This window comes from Pezoporus occidentalis, unplaced genomic scaffold (assembly GCF_034315485.1).
Source record: "Pezoporus occidentalis ecotype Australia unplaced genomic scaffold, CSIRO_AGI_Poc_V1 ctg55, whole genome shotgun sequence".
Lineage (NCBI taxonomy): Eukaryota > Metazoa > Chordata > Aves > Psittaciformes > Psittacidae > Pezoporus > Pezoporus occidentalis.
The window spans coordinates 3879954-3894103 of NW_026915888.1; the positions used below are offsets into that span (position 1 = coordinate 3879954).

The window sequence follows — 14150 nt, forward strand, 5'->3', positions numbered from 1 at the left end:
GCATCCTTCAGGGCTGAGCAGAATCCTTGATCTTCAAACCAGGCAGTGCAGATCAACAGAGTCCTTCATGTTTTCAGTGCAGGCTGGAGGAAGCAGGTTGTTGGTAACTATTCATTTCTTGCAGTGTGTCCTCCTGGGGATTATCCACAATCAAATGGTGATCAGATGGTTTCATAGCTGCTCTTTCAGCAGCCCCCCCACCAAACACCTTATTAAACTTTCATCGGTTATACTGACAATATATGGCACTTAAAAGGTGTTTCTACGTAAGAGTTGGAAGTCAGTAGGAGCTGTGGGTCCATTTTCCCTGTGCACACTGAGCGTCCCAGTGAGTGTAAGTGGGATGGCTGGAAACAGGCTCTGAACTTCCCTGCTTCCTAATGCTAAGGGGCAGCATCACCGCACTGTACCTCATGACAGGTTTGCATTGTCCTGCTAGAACCCCATCAAGCTTGCAGGCACCACTGAAAACCGGGGGATGCTTGGGATGGGTCCTTGCCTCATCCGTGTGGAATGAGCAGGATTTAATAAATACAGAGTCTGAGACACGTGGAAAACTGCAGCTGAGTGGTTGCTGTTGAGGAACGTCGTCTGAGCCACTTACTGAGGTCCTTGAGTCAGAGCTGAACCTTGCTCATGTATGAGAAATGCCTCTTATCTGCAAATAACCTCCCCCCCGCCCCTGCCCCTGCCCCTTCTCAGACTTGCTCGATTGTTTCTCTATGGAAGGTTACTGCATTCCTCCATGGAACAAAGGAAGAGCTATTTTCCTTCACAATGCGCGCCCTTTGTTTCACATGAAAATATCAACAAGGAAAGTGGAAAATCCTGGGCTTTGTCATCCTATTTATTCTGGGAACCCTGATTTCAGTTGGAAGGAAAATAAGTTTTCCTTGCGGAACAAATGCTCTGTAGTCAATAGCACCTCAGCTTCACCCTTCTGCAAAGCAGAGACACCCCGTCTGACCGAGACTATCCCCCAGATTCCCTTCTCTTCCTCTGTTGCTTCCATCCTGGCACCTCACTTTCCCCAGGGAATGTCACACGGGAAGCAGCAGGACCTTGGCTACCATCTCCTTCAGTCCTGAAGTGTCACTAGAAACTTCTTTGCTCTGACTGAATGCTTTCCTTGAGCTCCCACTTTATTTCCTGGTTGGGTGTGCTGTGCATAATTACTCAGTTAACCTTTACCTCCCTCCCTGAGGGGGTGGGAGAAGGCTGCAGGCTCCGCGCCATTTACTACACTGGGATGTTGATAGTCTGCAAGCTTGTGGAACTTCTTCACCACAAAAGCAACTCTCCCCAGTGCCACGGTTATAAATAGGGGCCCTGCAGCTCCCCGCAGCCTGTGACGCAGAGCCAGCACCCTGCCATATTTGTGTTCAAAACCGTAGTAGTAAATGAATTCAATCACGGGCTTCTGTGCATTGTTTGTGCCCCAGCCAGGAGCTTAAAAATACCGAGGCAGTTGGCTTGAAATCTCCCCCGAAGCAGCCCACAGTGTTCTGCAAATAGCCTGACAAGAAATACTTTGTAGGTTTTGGTGACACAGAAAAACTTCTGCTTTCTCAGGCTGGAAATCTCAGGGGACGGATGAGCACCGCACCCAGGATGCCCCAGGCTTTTGTTGTCTATGTTAGTAAAATTCATTCAAACAGCTTCATTTCTGCTGCACAACCTGATCAGAATGAGATTGATGTTCAGTAAACTGAAAGGAGCTCACTGGGGTCTGGTTCCTCGGTGCTTGGCACTTGGCTGAAAGGTAGGCAACCAAAAGGCACCAATTATACCATTCATTCATCGTCTAGTGTATGGTGTCCCTACCCATGGCAGGGGGGTTGGAACTGGATGATCTTAAGGTCCTTTCCAACCCGAACCATTCTATGACCCTACGATTAACAAAGGCAAAGGCTGGCAAACAGGACATGCTGGAGGATTAGCCACAATGGTGCTTTCTAACTAATTACAGAAAGTACAGGCCTAACCTAGCACCCACTGACAGCAAGACTGCGCAGAGGAACGCAACCACACGGCACGGGCTGCACACAAAGGATGGAGTGAGTGCACGTGGGACAGGCGGGTGGGAAAAGAGCACCTTGGTCAGGCAGTAAAACGAGAGCAACCAGTTTGTGGTTGGCACGGCACGAGGAGCACGTGCAGACATCCTGTCTCCTCTCCTATGGCCTTCCAGGCCTGTGTCCTTCTGCTCTGGGGCCACGAGGAACACCAGGACCTGCAGTGGGGAACAGTGTTGGTAACACCCCTCCTTTGGGTTCTTGACCCAGCACAAACCCTTGGAGGGGTGACGGGATGCCCGTGCAGGCAGGGAGGGAGCACAGCACCTCTCCACAAGCACCCACAGAAACACCCTCAGCGTAGGGGTGAGCCCAAGGACATACCCTGCTGTGCTTGAACCAACTCAAGCAATAGGAACAACTTGTCCCTTAATATTTGTAACATAAGAAACCGTTTCCTATAAGAGCCTATTCTTCTGTTTCCCTCCTCCTCTCCCTCATTTGCAGACACAAACTATAATCCAAGGGTACACTCAAAAGTTTGCAGTGCAGCAATCACAGACTGCTGAGATTCTCTTACGCCTGCAACGGATTCCAGTAAGGAAAAGAAATCAACAGTGAAACCAAAGTATAGCAATTAATGTCTGGATGCTCTGCATTAGCTCTCTACAGCAGGCCAGGCAGAACCATGGTGATGCCACGAGCAAAGAAGGCGTTGCTAGCACAGAACACTCGCCACCAGCCGGTGCCTGAGCAGAGGGTGAGGCTGCTGCATATGTGTGTCAAAAGGCAGTAATAAGAGGTGTAGAAATCCACAGAAATACTGAATTGCTACACGCAGCATGAAGATTACACACTATTATGCGACAGAACGTTACAGCAGCAAAGCGGTTTTGAGGAACTGGCTCAGCACCAGGTTGTTAGCAAGAGATAAAATGGCTTTTCAGAGCTTTGCACAAAGATGGAGAGAGAAGGGGAAGGGCCTCCAAAGGAATGCTCTGAGCAGTGCGTGGGAAGAGGCTCTTCCACCACCAGTATGAGGTGTGAGGAGGCAGAAGGGAGGTCAGCATCAGCGAGGAGGGAGATGCACTGCGCGGGGATCGACGTGCCTCCAATTGCCTTCAAAACAGAGACTGAGCACAGGCTGATAGTCCATTTTATTGAGTTCTAAGGCAGTGAAACTGAAAACGCATCTATTTTCTGGATTCTTACCCACCCTTGTACAGACAGCCACTTTTATCTGCCTTCATTCCATGCTGATGCTCATTCGGCACTCGGTCTCTCTCGCTGTTTTCCTAGACAAGCTGTTCAGCCACTCAGGAATCAATGCAGTGATCTCAGCTGCAACACTCTGTGTAGGAGAGCACAAGTTTGCAGGCTGAACATCATCACTCGGAGAGGTCCTCAGCCCCACTCCTCCGCCTGGGGAAAGGCATTTGCCTGGGATTTCTTTTTATTCCCTGTAGAAGAGAGAACAATAATCATGTTGAGTGCTTAAGCAGAAGTAATTGATACGGCAGCAGACACAGCTTCTCTCTTTTTAACAGTGAAGCTCTCTTCTCCAGATGTACATGAATAGATGCGGGGATGTTGTTAATCATCTATGTAGATAGACGTATGTACATTGTAGATAAAAAATAGGTAATAAATATAGAGGTAAATATAGGTAATAGAATCACACCTCCTGCAGAACACAGTAATAAGGGACAGGACAAGAGGAAACGGCCTCAAGCTGCACCAGGGGAGGCTTAGATGGAGCTGAGGAACAATTCCTTCCCCAGAGGGTGCTCCAGCACTGGAACAGGCTGCCCAGGGCAGGGCTGGAGTCACTGTCCATGGGGGTATTTAAACGACGTGTAGGCGAGGCCCTCAGTGCCACGGGTTAGTGGTGGCCTCGGCAGTGCTGGACTGGATGAGCTTAAAGGTCTTGCCCAACCAGGCTGATTCTATGATTGTGAAGAGGCTTCTCAGGGAACGGACACCTGCCTTTGCAGAATGATTTCTACCCAAACCTCATTCGCTACCACTTACTCGCTGTTGAAACGAACACACAATCGCTTTAGGAAGCCGCCAGAGGAGTGAATCAATGCAGCGTCTGCCGCTGCCCGCGGAGGCTCCGAGCGCGGACTTACGGGTGCCCTGACCGACGCTCGGCTCCCTGAGGGAGGAGGCATCAGCGCGGCGGGGCCGGGTCAGGCGGGTGCGCTCCCTGCTCCCCGGAGCCGCGGGGCAGGTGCCTGCTCCGGCCGCGTCCCTCCCCGCAGCACCGCCCCGCGGGTGGAGACCGGCGCCGGTGCCGCTCCGCTCCCTCGGGGAGGCGGCGGCGCGGGGCGGAGCGGTCCGGTCCGATCCCATCCCATCCCATCATCACCTCACCTCCGCGGGGGACGCGCTCGCTGCCGCCGCAGGTGCCTCCTGCTGTGGATCGCGGCCAGCCCCGAGGCCTCAGGGCTCAGCTCCGGGGCTGGACGGCGGCGACTCCATCACCACCACCTGTAGCGGCGGGATGGAGGAGCCGGACCTCAGCGCCGCGGCCGTGCTGGGCTTCCTGCGGGAGCGCGGCGGGCGGGTGCGCAACACCGAGCTGGTGAGCGCCTTCCGGCCGCTGCTGGAGGCCGGCGGGGACGCGGCGGCGCGGCGGGAGCGGTTCAAGGCGGCGGTGAACGCCGTGGCCGTGGTGAAGGAGCGCGACGGCGCCAAGTTCGTGGTCCTGCGGCGGGAGCTGCGCCGGGACCCTCCAGCGGGAGCCGCGCTGGCGCCGGGGGGCGATGGCGGCGGCCCCGAGCCCGTCCCCGGGGGGCGGCTCTCGCCGGCGCCCCCCGAGGAGCTGCCGGGGCCGCGGGCAGTGTCCGAGCTGCGGGGTCTGTTCCAGGGCGGCGGGGGCGCGGTGCCGCTGCCCGGCGGCGCGGCGGGGGCCCGGCGGGAGCCGCTGCCCAAGCCCTGCATGCTGCCGGTGCGCTGCGTGCCGGCCCCCGCCGCCGCGCCGGGGCTGCCGGAGGCGCTGGGGTCCCCTCTGTCACCCCCGGAGGTGGAGGCCGGGTCCCGCTCGCCCTACCTGCGGCGGGCGCCCAAGAGCCACCGGGCCAGCGAGGAGACGTCGGCGGTGCCCCTGGAGCAGGCCGAGCACCAGTGGCTGGTGATGGCTGCGGACGGGCAGTGGACGCAGCAGCTCCACGGGCTGCTGCTGGGCGACGCCAGCTTGGCGGACAGGAGGGACTTCATCTCGGGCTTCACCGCCCTGCACTGGGCCGCCAAGAGCGGCAACTGCGACATGGTGACAAACATCATCAGAGCGGCCGAGAAGGGGGGGACCCGCGTCAACGTGGATGCGAGGTCGCACGGTGGCTACACAGCCCTTCACCTGGCTGCCATCCACGGCCAGGAGAAGATCATCACCATGCTGGTGTACAGCTACCACGCCAAGACCGACCTGCGGGACTACAGCGGGAAGAAGCCGCATCAGTACTTAAAGGAAGGGGCGTCCTCTGTGGTCAGGCGCTTGCTGGGGGATCCCAGCCTTCCCCACAGCACGGAGCCCTCCGCGCCCATCAAGAAGAGCACAAAGCTTGCAGCTTCCATCTTGAGCTCCACGAGCACTTTCCTGGGGGTGATATCCGACGACATGGCTTTCTACGATCTCACCAAAGGTTTAAGGAAGCCTTCGTCTTTAAACAAGCTCCTGGCTGCCACTACGGGCCCAAGGAGGAAGCCAAAGACCAGAGGGGGCTTCCCTTCATATTCCTCCCTCTCCGAGGTAATGGAGGAGGAGGAAGAGGAGGTCGTTGTGAAGCGCAGACCTGTTTCTGAGCTGTTCTTTGGCCACTAGCCGCTGCCTTCTTGGGATCCAAATTGTTTAATAATGCGACCGGGGCCTCGATTTCTTCTCTCCTGTCTTTTTGGATGTTGGACTATGGCAGTGACAGGGGCCCAGAGGCCACTGGCTGAAACCTAACTCACAGCCACCCATGGAGAGGGAGCTACCCCGGGAGCACTGCAGATGCTGTGTGTGCCGTCCTGCTGATGTGTTGGTGGAGACTGCCAACTTTATACTTAATGGTTGAAAACCTAAACCTCTGTGTGTGTAGACAGGTTAAAATGCTTAAGGTACAGCCTTCCTGATCTGTGCTCCTTGGCTGGAGAGCAAAAGTAAGGTAAAGGATTGCTTATTTTACACTGTGAACAGCAAGCTGGTAGCTGGCTACTTGAATGTGGCTTGTTACACAGGCTTCAATTCTTAGAGGAAAGATGCATAGTTTTCTATGATGTTTCTGACTATTTTGGTAACAGAAGAGGAATATTTCTATTTAGAAACAAATTGTGTACTTTTTCAAAGCAAAGTTTCTCACTATCACAAATGCTAACATAACAATCGCAGTTATTGCCTAAGGTGGTTTAGTACGTGAACTACTTTACAAAACTTAAAACCCCACCATCAGCACCATGACCTGTCTACCTCAGCCTGGAAGCAAGGTTAGCATTGTAATTGTGGCTTTTCCTCTTCCTGAAAGCCCTTCTGACCGGGTGGTACCAACCACATGTCTTTGATGATACTGTGAATGCTTAAACTTGACTGGAATTCAGTCACTTACTCTGAATAAAACCCTTGTTGATACTTGATAGTGAAAAACTGAACTGAAAAACTGGGAATTGGATCCTGCAGTTTCCGAGTAGCCAAGTGGAAACAAAGGCTCCTATGTCTGATTCTTATTTAAAGCTTGGCCTTTGATTTTGACCTACTTACAATAAATGTTTATAAAGTTTGGGCTTTATGCTACGTTAGGTGTTTCATGATGCAATGTCTGCATGACCTCTTAAAGCAGAATTTGGCTCAGCAGCATGAATCATGGACCTAAAACTAACTCATATTAGAAACAGAATTGTTCCATCTATAGAGTTCCATGTAGGTCCCCAAAGCATGCTAACTGCAGGTTAATGCACTGCAGTGAGATGGTTATTCTTTTAATTGCTGTTTGCTTAAAGGTAATACAAAGGGGCAGAGCTAAGAACAGAATCTGCCCAGCTCCTGGGGCCAGCCTGCCAAACCATCACCTAACCATGTAACTGAAACCCCTGTGTGTTTCAGAGGTGATGAAGGGGATGGTGGTACTGCGCTTGCTTTGCTTTTCAGCCCCATCAGGTGCTCCAGTCCCCACACTGAAACACTTGGTTGCATGCTTTGCCTTTCTTTCCAAGCCAGTGACTTCAGGAATGTTTGTTTTTTCAGCCTTGAATTAAGCCTCCTACTTCTAATTGGCTGTAATTGGCTTCTCCTGAATGCTCCTACAGCAGGGAATGCTGTAGGACAGTGCTGAGGGGAGCACTGCCCTCTTTTACTTTACTGTGATCTCCCTGAAGTTGGTGACATTGGAGTGGCTGGGAGCCTACCCGTGACTGCAGAGGGGCTGCTCCACCTGCTCCCGTAGGAGCCTGGGTTCCACTGCACTGCTCTGCTTCCGTGGTGAACTGCTTAAGCTGCCAAGGGAATGCCGGTGCTCCAGCCCCTCCTGACTTCTATACCTGGAGTAGGGTTTAAAGAGAAATAAAATCCTATTTGCTGCATAGCTGTCGCTGTGACCAGTGCCCAGTGTGCTCATTTGGAACCTGGATTTGTGCTGCATGGGGTCAGCTCACAGGCTTCCAGAGGAAAAAAAGGCTGGCATTAAACCCCTTTTCCCCCTGTGTTTTCTGGAACCACAGCAGTGTGTGTGTGTGTTCACATTGTGTTTCTGCATGACTGGAAACACTCCCCGCTTTGACTCAGCCTCATGGGGAAGTCTGCCCATTGGTTGTGGCTCTGAGCTTGGTACCTCTTCAAATAGCTGAGATTTCAGTGCTAATTCAGAGCGAAGCCTACTTGCGTCAGAGGTGAGGTTCAAGGATGGAGGCTTTCCTGGTTAAAAAGCAACCAACCAACCTGTAAAGCGTGGCTGTGACTTCACCATAAGGAAATGAGGAGGAAGGCTGTGGTGCTCCTGTATTGTTGTGTCAAAGGAAAAGCAAGAAATCACAGCCAAGATAACACTTCATTGCAACAGGTAGCATCAGGGAAAACTGCTACTCCTTCCTGGGAGGCACGGAAGAGATAAGGTGCTGTGATAGAGAGATCCAGCAACACCAGCCCTGTCCTGCAGCATTCCCAGGCAGTGCTCAGGGGCCTGGCAGGAAGGTTGCAACACCGAGGTGTGGAGCTGGCAAGGTCGGTGCTGCAATGGGGTGCACCCAGCTCTGCCAACACGCTTGTGCGGTGACTCAGCTCCTGCCTCCTCCTTGTTGAGCAGACCGAGGATAAGGGAGTGCTTAGGCAGGCGGTGATGAGTGTACCCCGTGCTGTACAACCTCAGGGGCAAACACGTACTGAGAGGTACGGAGAACAGGGCTGCAGTGTCAGGAAGTACACATTACCTTTGGTTAGAGGTTGAACCGGTCCCTCAGCTTGCGGGGTTTGGGTTCCTTTGTTGCATTTGGGCTCCAGAGGGGCACCAAAGGATGATTATGGGAGCCTTTTGCTGGCAGAGACCAAGGCGGCCACTGGTTTAATGGTGGGTCCTCATTAAGTTCACTGCTTCAAGCCCAGATCTGGCTGGACACGGGATGACTTTCATGTACAGAATGAGCTGTGCTTTCAACAGCACCAGAGCTGACAACCGCAGCTCCCAGCCACGCTGGCCCGGGGCAGGGGCTGTGCCACAGTGAGTGCCATGGCTGGGCAAGCAGCCTTCTGAACCTCTGGCACAGGCCAGAGCTGGAACCTGCCTCCTGTGTCATCACAGCTGCTTGCAGGAAAGGGAAAAGCCCAAATCCTCCATGCCTGCCCTGTGGACATGGCTTGTGTGGTGGGGGAAGGCTGGGAGCTGCAGATGGAAGCTACAGATAAGGCACAGGCCAGGACTCAGGAGTTTGGAGTTGTATTTTCAGGCCAAAGGAGAATGGCTTTAACCTGCCAGAGGGGAGACTGAGCTGAGCTCTTAGGCAGAAGCTCTTCCCTGTGAGGGTGCTGAGGCGCTGGCACAGGGTGCCCAGAGAAGCTGTGGCTGCCCCATCCCTGGCAGTGTTCAAGGCCAGGTTGGACACAGGGGCTTGGAGCAAGCTGCTCTATGGAAGGGGTCCCTGCTCGTTGCAGGGGTTGGAGCTAGAGGAGCTTTAAGGTCCCTTCCAACCCAAACCATTCCATGATCCTACGGTATTACTTGGTTACTGCCTGCTTGCCACATCTCGGTTTTCCTGCTATAAAATCCAATCACTTTGGTCACTTCTTTAAAGCACACAGTATGGATATTCCGCATCAAAATCAAGATAGTGTTTTCAGACCTGGAGGCAGCACCAGCAGCACCTGCAAGCTGTGAATGCTGCACACTCAGGGGAGTGCCTACACAAACAAAACTGGCTGGGGCTGTAGCTCAGCAGCATCGGAGATGAGCAAAGCTGATGTTTGTCTGACCCTGGCTCAGGCCTTGCTAAAGATAACTCAGCTCATCCATTCTTCGGCACCCTTTGTTCTGAGGGATATCAGCTCGTAAACCTGCACAGAGGAGGGCTGCAAGCAAGCTTCAAGCCATGGTTCTACACAAAGGGATGGACTTTGTCCTGTCTGCTGTGCCTGCTTGGAGCAGCACAAGGTCGTGCAGTGATGGACAGGCTCAAACAGATGTCTTGGGTACCTCCATTCCCTTGTGAGTGCCACACAGAAACCCCTGGTCTGTGAAAGCCCCACTCCTGCCCTGCCATGGAGCCCTTTACAAGGTTCTGGCTTCATCACAAAACCAAGGTACAGCAGAAGAGTCACTGAACGACTCCAGCAGAGCCATGGGAGTTCCAGCCACCAGCTGAAGGTAGAGGAGGCGTTTCGAGAGTCTCCTAACTCCCCATTGCTTGTCCCTTCTGTTCCACACATTTCCACTGTGACCTACATTCCTTGGATGCATTTGCCTCCTGATTTGCATATTAATCTGAATAAAATGGCAACGTGGCAGCTTTTGAGTCATTTGGACTAATGTGGGACCCCCCAGATTCAGAGGTTGTTAACAGGGACTTGGCCGGCACACAGCACAGGCATCAACAGCGCGGTGGGTGGTGGTTGGAGGGGGAGAACAGGGGCACAGCAGGTCAACGCAGATCAAAAGCTCTGCACTGTAATGAGGAACATTCATTTCCTAACCCAGTTCCAAGGTTTAGTTCACTGATTTCTAGCAGAAAGCAAATAACTGCTCCCATCTCACCCCTACACCGTGTGTGCAACCCTGAACGAAGCATCGCCAGTGGCTGGGTACCTACCGGTCCTTTGGTGTGCGTTGCCAGGGAAGTCCCATCAGGAGACACTTCCTCACGGTGATGTGGCTGCCTGCAGCAAGAGTGTCTGTGCCAGATAACCTAGAGCAGGTCAAAAAAGGCATTTAGAGAGAGATAGCGTTCTGCCCCACTCATTCCACTGATCAACACCATTAGACCTGCAGGGATTTCTAGAACAGAGCTGCTGCACAAGCACACGGTGCAGCCCCATCGGAAGCAGCCAGGTCCTACTGGCTGCCCTGAAAAAGTGATAGATCCAAATGCACCACGAAGCATTTTGGGGTAAATCTGTCTCAACAAACCCTTCTGGTAGCAATGCAGGTCATACAGATGAGGGGAGAACTGTTTGTGCAGAACTCGCACTGTTCCTCAAGGGGCATGAAGTATAGCAGCAAAACAGATCCAGCCAATCCATCTACCCAGGCCAGGATGCACTGCAGCAGCTCTGCCACTTAACACCCCCTGAGCCAGCCCCAGCCTTGGTGACTGCTCTGAAACCACACAGGACACACGGAGCTGTACCCAACCAACCACTGCTTTTCAGCTCAATGATGAAAAAAAGCTCTGACCTTACATTGCAACAATGATGTAGCCTCTGAGCCCAGGCAAAACAGACCCCTACTGTTAATACTGGTGCAGCTTCAGTATCTCTTCTTCCTTTTCTGTGAAGGAAAAATGCTGGATATGCACAACAAAAGCAATGCTGACAGCTCTCAGCTTCCTTTTCCTAGGTAGGAGTTCTGCTGTGTTGCCTCAGGTACAGAGTTACACTGGTAAGGTGATAGAATGGTTTGGGTTGGAAGGGACCTTAAAGCTCCTCCAGCTCCAACCCCTGCCACGGGCAGGGACCCCTTCCACTACAGCAGGTTGCTCCAAGCCCCTGTGTCCAACCTGGCCTTGAGCACTGCCAGGGATGGGGCAGCCACAGCTTCTCTGGGCACGATGCACCGATAGGGTCACAATGACAAACCACCCGGGGACACAGACTTTCTCACCATGCTTTTGGGTTACATTTCCTCCCACCACTCCCCTGCAGTGCTTTCCCCCTTTGCAGCAAAGCACAACAGCTCTCCTCCAGGCTCAGGGCTGGACCAGCTTGCTCCTCCCTAAGTGGCCATCTGCCTACGTGCTCCACACTCACCTACAGACTTCTGCCCATCAGCAAGAATTGCTCAGGCTTCTCTTTGGGGAAGCTCTTGTCCATGTGCCATGGGCTGAAGGCCATTAGGAAGATCTCTGGCTGCCCCTGTGCATCCTATTCTCTAAATCAAGACTATCAGTTCAGCCCATATTTTCTCTCCATGGATTTATCTATGAGATGACTCAGCTCCAAGGCTCATGCGGTATTTTAGTCACTCTGATAACCTTTAATTCCTCTTCATTCAGCAGTGAAATTCATGTGCTGCTTCTTGAGCGCGTTTTGTGAAACCCAGAGGTTGCATGATTCCTAGAGCCTGATGCTTCTCCAGTGCCCACGTGGGCTCCCCAGGCACAGATCTGCTCTGCAGTGCTGCTCATAGTTTATTTTTAAGGCTTGATTCAGATGGTTGCCATGAATCCCCAGAGCAGAGAACATCCTCGCACTCATTACATGCAGCTCTCTCAGCCACCAGATAGAGCTTTGGCAAAGTACACTTACATTAACTCCTCCATGCCTTACTTAGCTCCACAAGAGAAGTCCCACAGGATAACGCCCCAGCGAACAAAACGAGACTGAGGTTTAACAAAAAGGGATTAAAACCCTTCAGTTTAGTGCCTGAGGCTGGAAGAGCAGCTCCGGATCCAGCAGCGACTCCCACACATTGCAGTGGGCGGTAAATGGTAAATGAGCTGCCATGTCCAAAATCCCCGCAATCCCTGCCAGGGCACTGCCAGACGTGATGCGCTGCCTGCTTCCCCTGACCCACACCGGTAACGCTCGCTCATCACCCTGGCTCAAGGCAATAAAAGGGGTCTTTGAATCCTGCAGTCAGGCCCACCAGCTTTTTCTTAGCAGAACAGAAGCTCCTGCAGCATCTTCCCCCACACTGCTGGTGCGTGGATGGCCACAGGAGTTAGAGACTGTTCCTGGAGTCCCAACAGCCTCCCACGGGTACCCCGCAGGGGAGATCCGGGCTCTTGCATTGTGCCTCTTTCACCTCCTCCTCCTCGCACTCCTCTGCGTTCTCCCGGGTGCAGCTGTAATTAATGCACACAGACAGCTCCTGCAGGTCCCTGATAGCAGTCCTCTCGTGGTGGTGGGGTCACATTACCTTCTACCTAGGGTGATAAGAAGGCATTAGGCTTGCAGGCTGCAACAGGAGGAAGCATTCCATTGCCTGAGGCTGGGCAGTGCCAGGGGGGTTTCCTGCCTGCTCTCCCAGAGGTCAGGTACCAGGAGCTCCCTCATTCCTTACATTCCCCCAGCCCACACACCTGACTTCCCTTAAGCAGTGCTCAGCAGGTCTCAGCACTGGTGAAATGCCAAAGCCTTGGAAGCCAACAGCTTTTCAGGGCCCGGGGCAGCAGTTGGGAAGCTGTGGCTGCCCCATCCCTGGCAGTGCTCAAGGCCAGGTTGGACACAGGGGCTTGGAGCAAGCTGCTCCAGTGGAAGGTGTCCCTGCCCGTGGCAGGGGTTGGAGCTGGAGGAGCTTTAAGGCCCCTTCAACACAAACCATGCCATGATTCTCCCCCGATCAGAAAGCAGACTCAAGCCCACCTCTAAGAGCAGCATCTCTTCCTCATTCTCCTGTACATAACAGCTGCAACCCAAGAGCCTTTCACCAGTCCCAGAGGTACCCAGGGCTGCTCCTCACCTCTGGCATCAGATTATGGTTTAATCTGATTTAATTAAGATTTAATCTGAGTAATCAGATTTAATTATGATTTAATCCAAGTAATGATTTCACTTGCATCTACACATCAGACTGTGATTTTAAAAGCCCACATCTCGGCATGTCTGTGTGCCAGGATGTGCTGCACAGGTCCAGTGGGAGATACCATCATTACCTTGGGCTTGGCCCTGGTAACACATTGATAGCAAATGATCAGGATCAAAATCAAGACCCACCTGACAATGCAGACCTGCTGGTGCTTTGGGAAGGGAGCTGCTGCTGTCAGCAAAGAGGTTTACTGACCCTTGGTGCACATCGTAATAGCACGGTTGATAGCAAGTCCTCGCAGCTTCACTCAGGGTACTCTCTTGTTTCTCTTGAAATGAGAGCAGGGCTCTAGACACAAGTCCTTCTGCATAAACATACAGACCTAGAACCATGCTTCCTTGTTTGATTGTGGGCAGCACCTGATGAGCCTCTCCTTTGTTCCTCCAGTATGAAGACAAATAGAGAGTCACTGACAACCTGGGAGCCTGGCAAGCAGTTTGTGCTTTATTGCACTGGCATGGAACCCCCAGGCCATGTCTGGATGTGCTCATGGACAGATGCAGCACACTGCGCTCTCTCTGGTGCCCTCCTCCAGCAGGTAGAGCATTGGCAAGTTATCCTTCAACACCGCTTGTGCAGAACACATACAGGGCTCTCTTTTTTGTACGTTGTCATTTCTTACCCAGTCCATTCCTGTTGCCCAATGGGTAAGCTCAGATAAAGAACATGATCTGAGGTAAAATGAACACAAGCCATCCGTTTAAACTTACATCAATTCCCTATTCCGGGTGTTTATTGAAAGCTCTCCCAAAGGAGAAGGTGCCTCAGGAACAGGACAGCTTCTCTCAGTGGTCATCCCATGCCACTGGCAAAACATGTCTTGGTAAAGCCTAGCATCATGGAACAATGAACATCTCTTCTGTCTGTGGAAGAAACCTGAGTTCCATTAGTAGCTGCTGCCTTATTCATGGTCTCGGTATGTAGCTCA

At 52.9% G+C, this 14150-nt stretch overlaps 1 protein-coding gene across 1 annotated transcript; it reads left to right on the forward strand.

Moving 5' to 3' along the window:
* The first annotated feature begins 4401 nt into the window (after positions 1-4401).
* Positions 4402-5897, forward strand: SOWAHA (sosondowah ankyrin repeat domain family member A). Its single transcript, XM_062638147.1, has one exon. It carries the CDS (start codon positions 4522-4524, stop codon positions 5839-5841), a length of 1320 nt encoding a protein of 439 aa, XP_062494131.1. The 5' UTR covers positions 4402-4521; the 3' UTR covers positions 5842-5897.
* The last annotated feature ends 8253 nt before the right edge of the window (positions 5898-14150 follow it).

Excerpts from the sequence above, each read along its gene's own strand:
- SOWAHA (XM_062638147.1), top strand. The coding sequence starts at position 4,522 with ATGGAGGAGCCGGACCTCAGCGCCGCGGCCGTGCTGGGCTTCCTGCGG.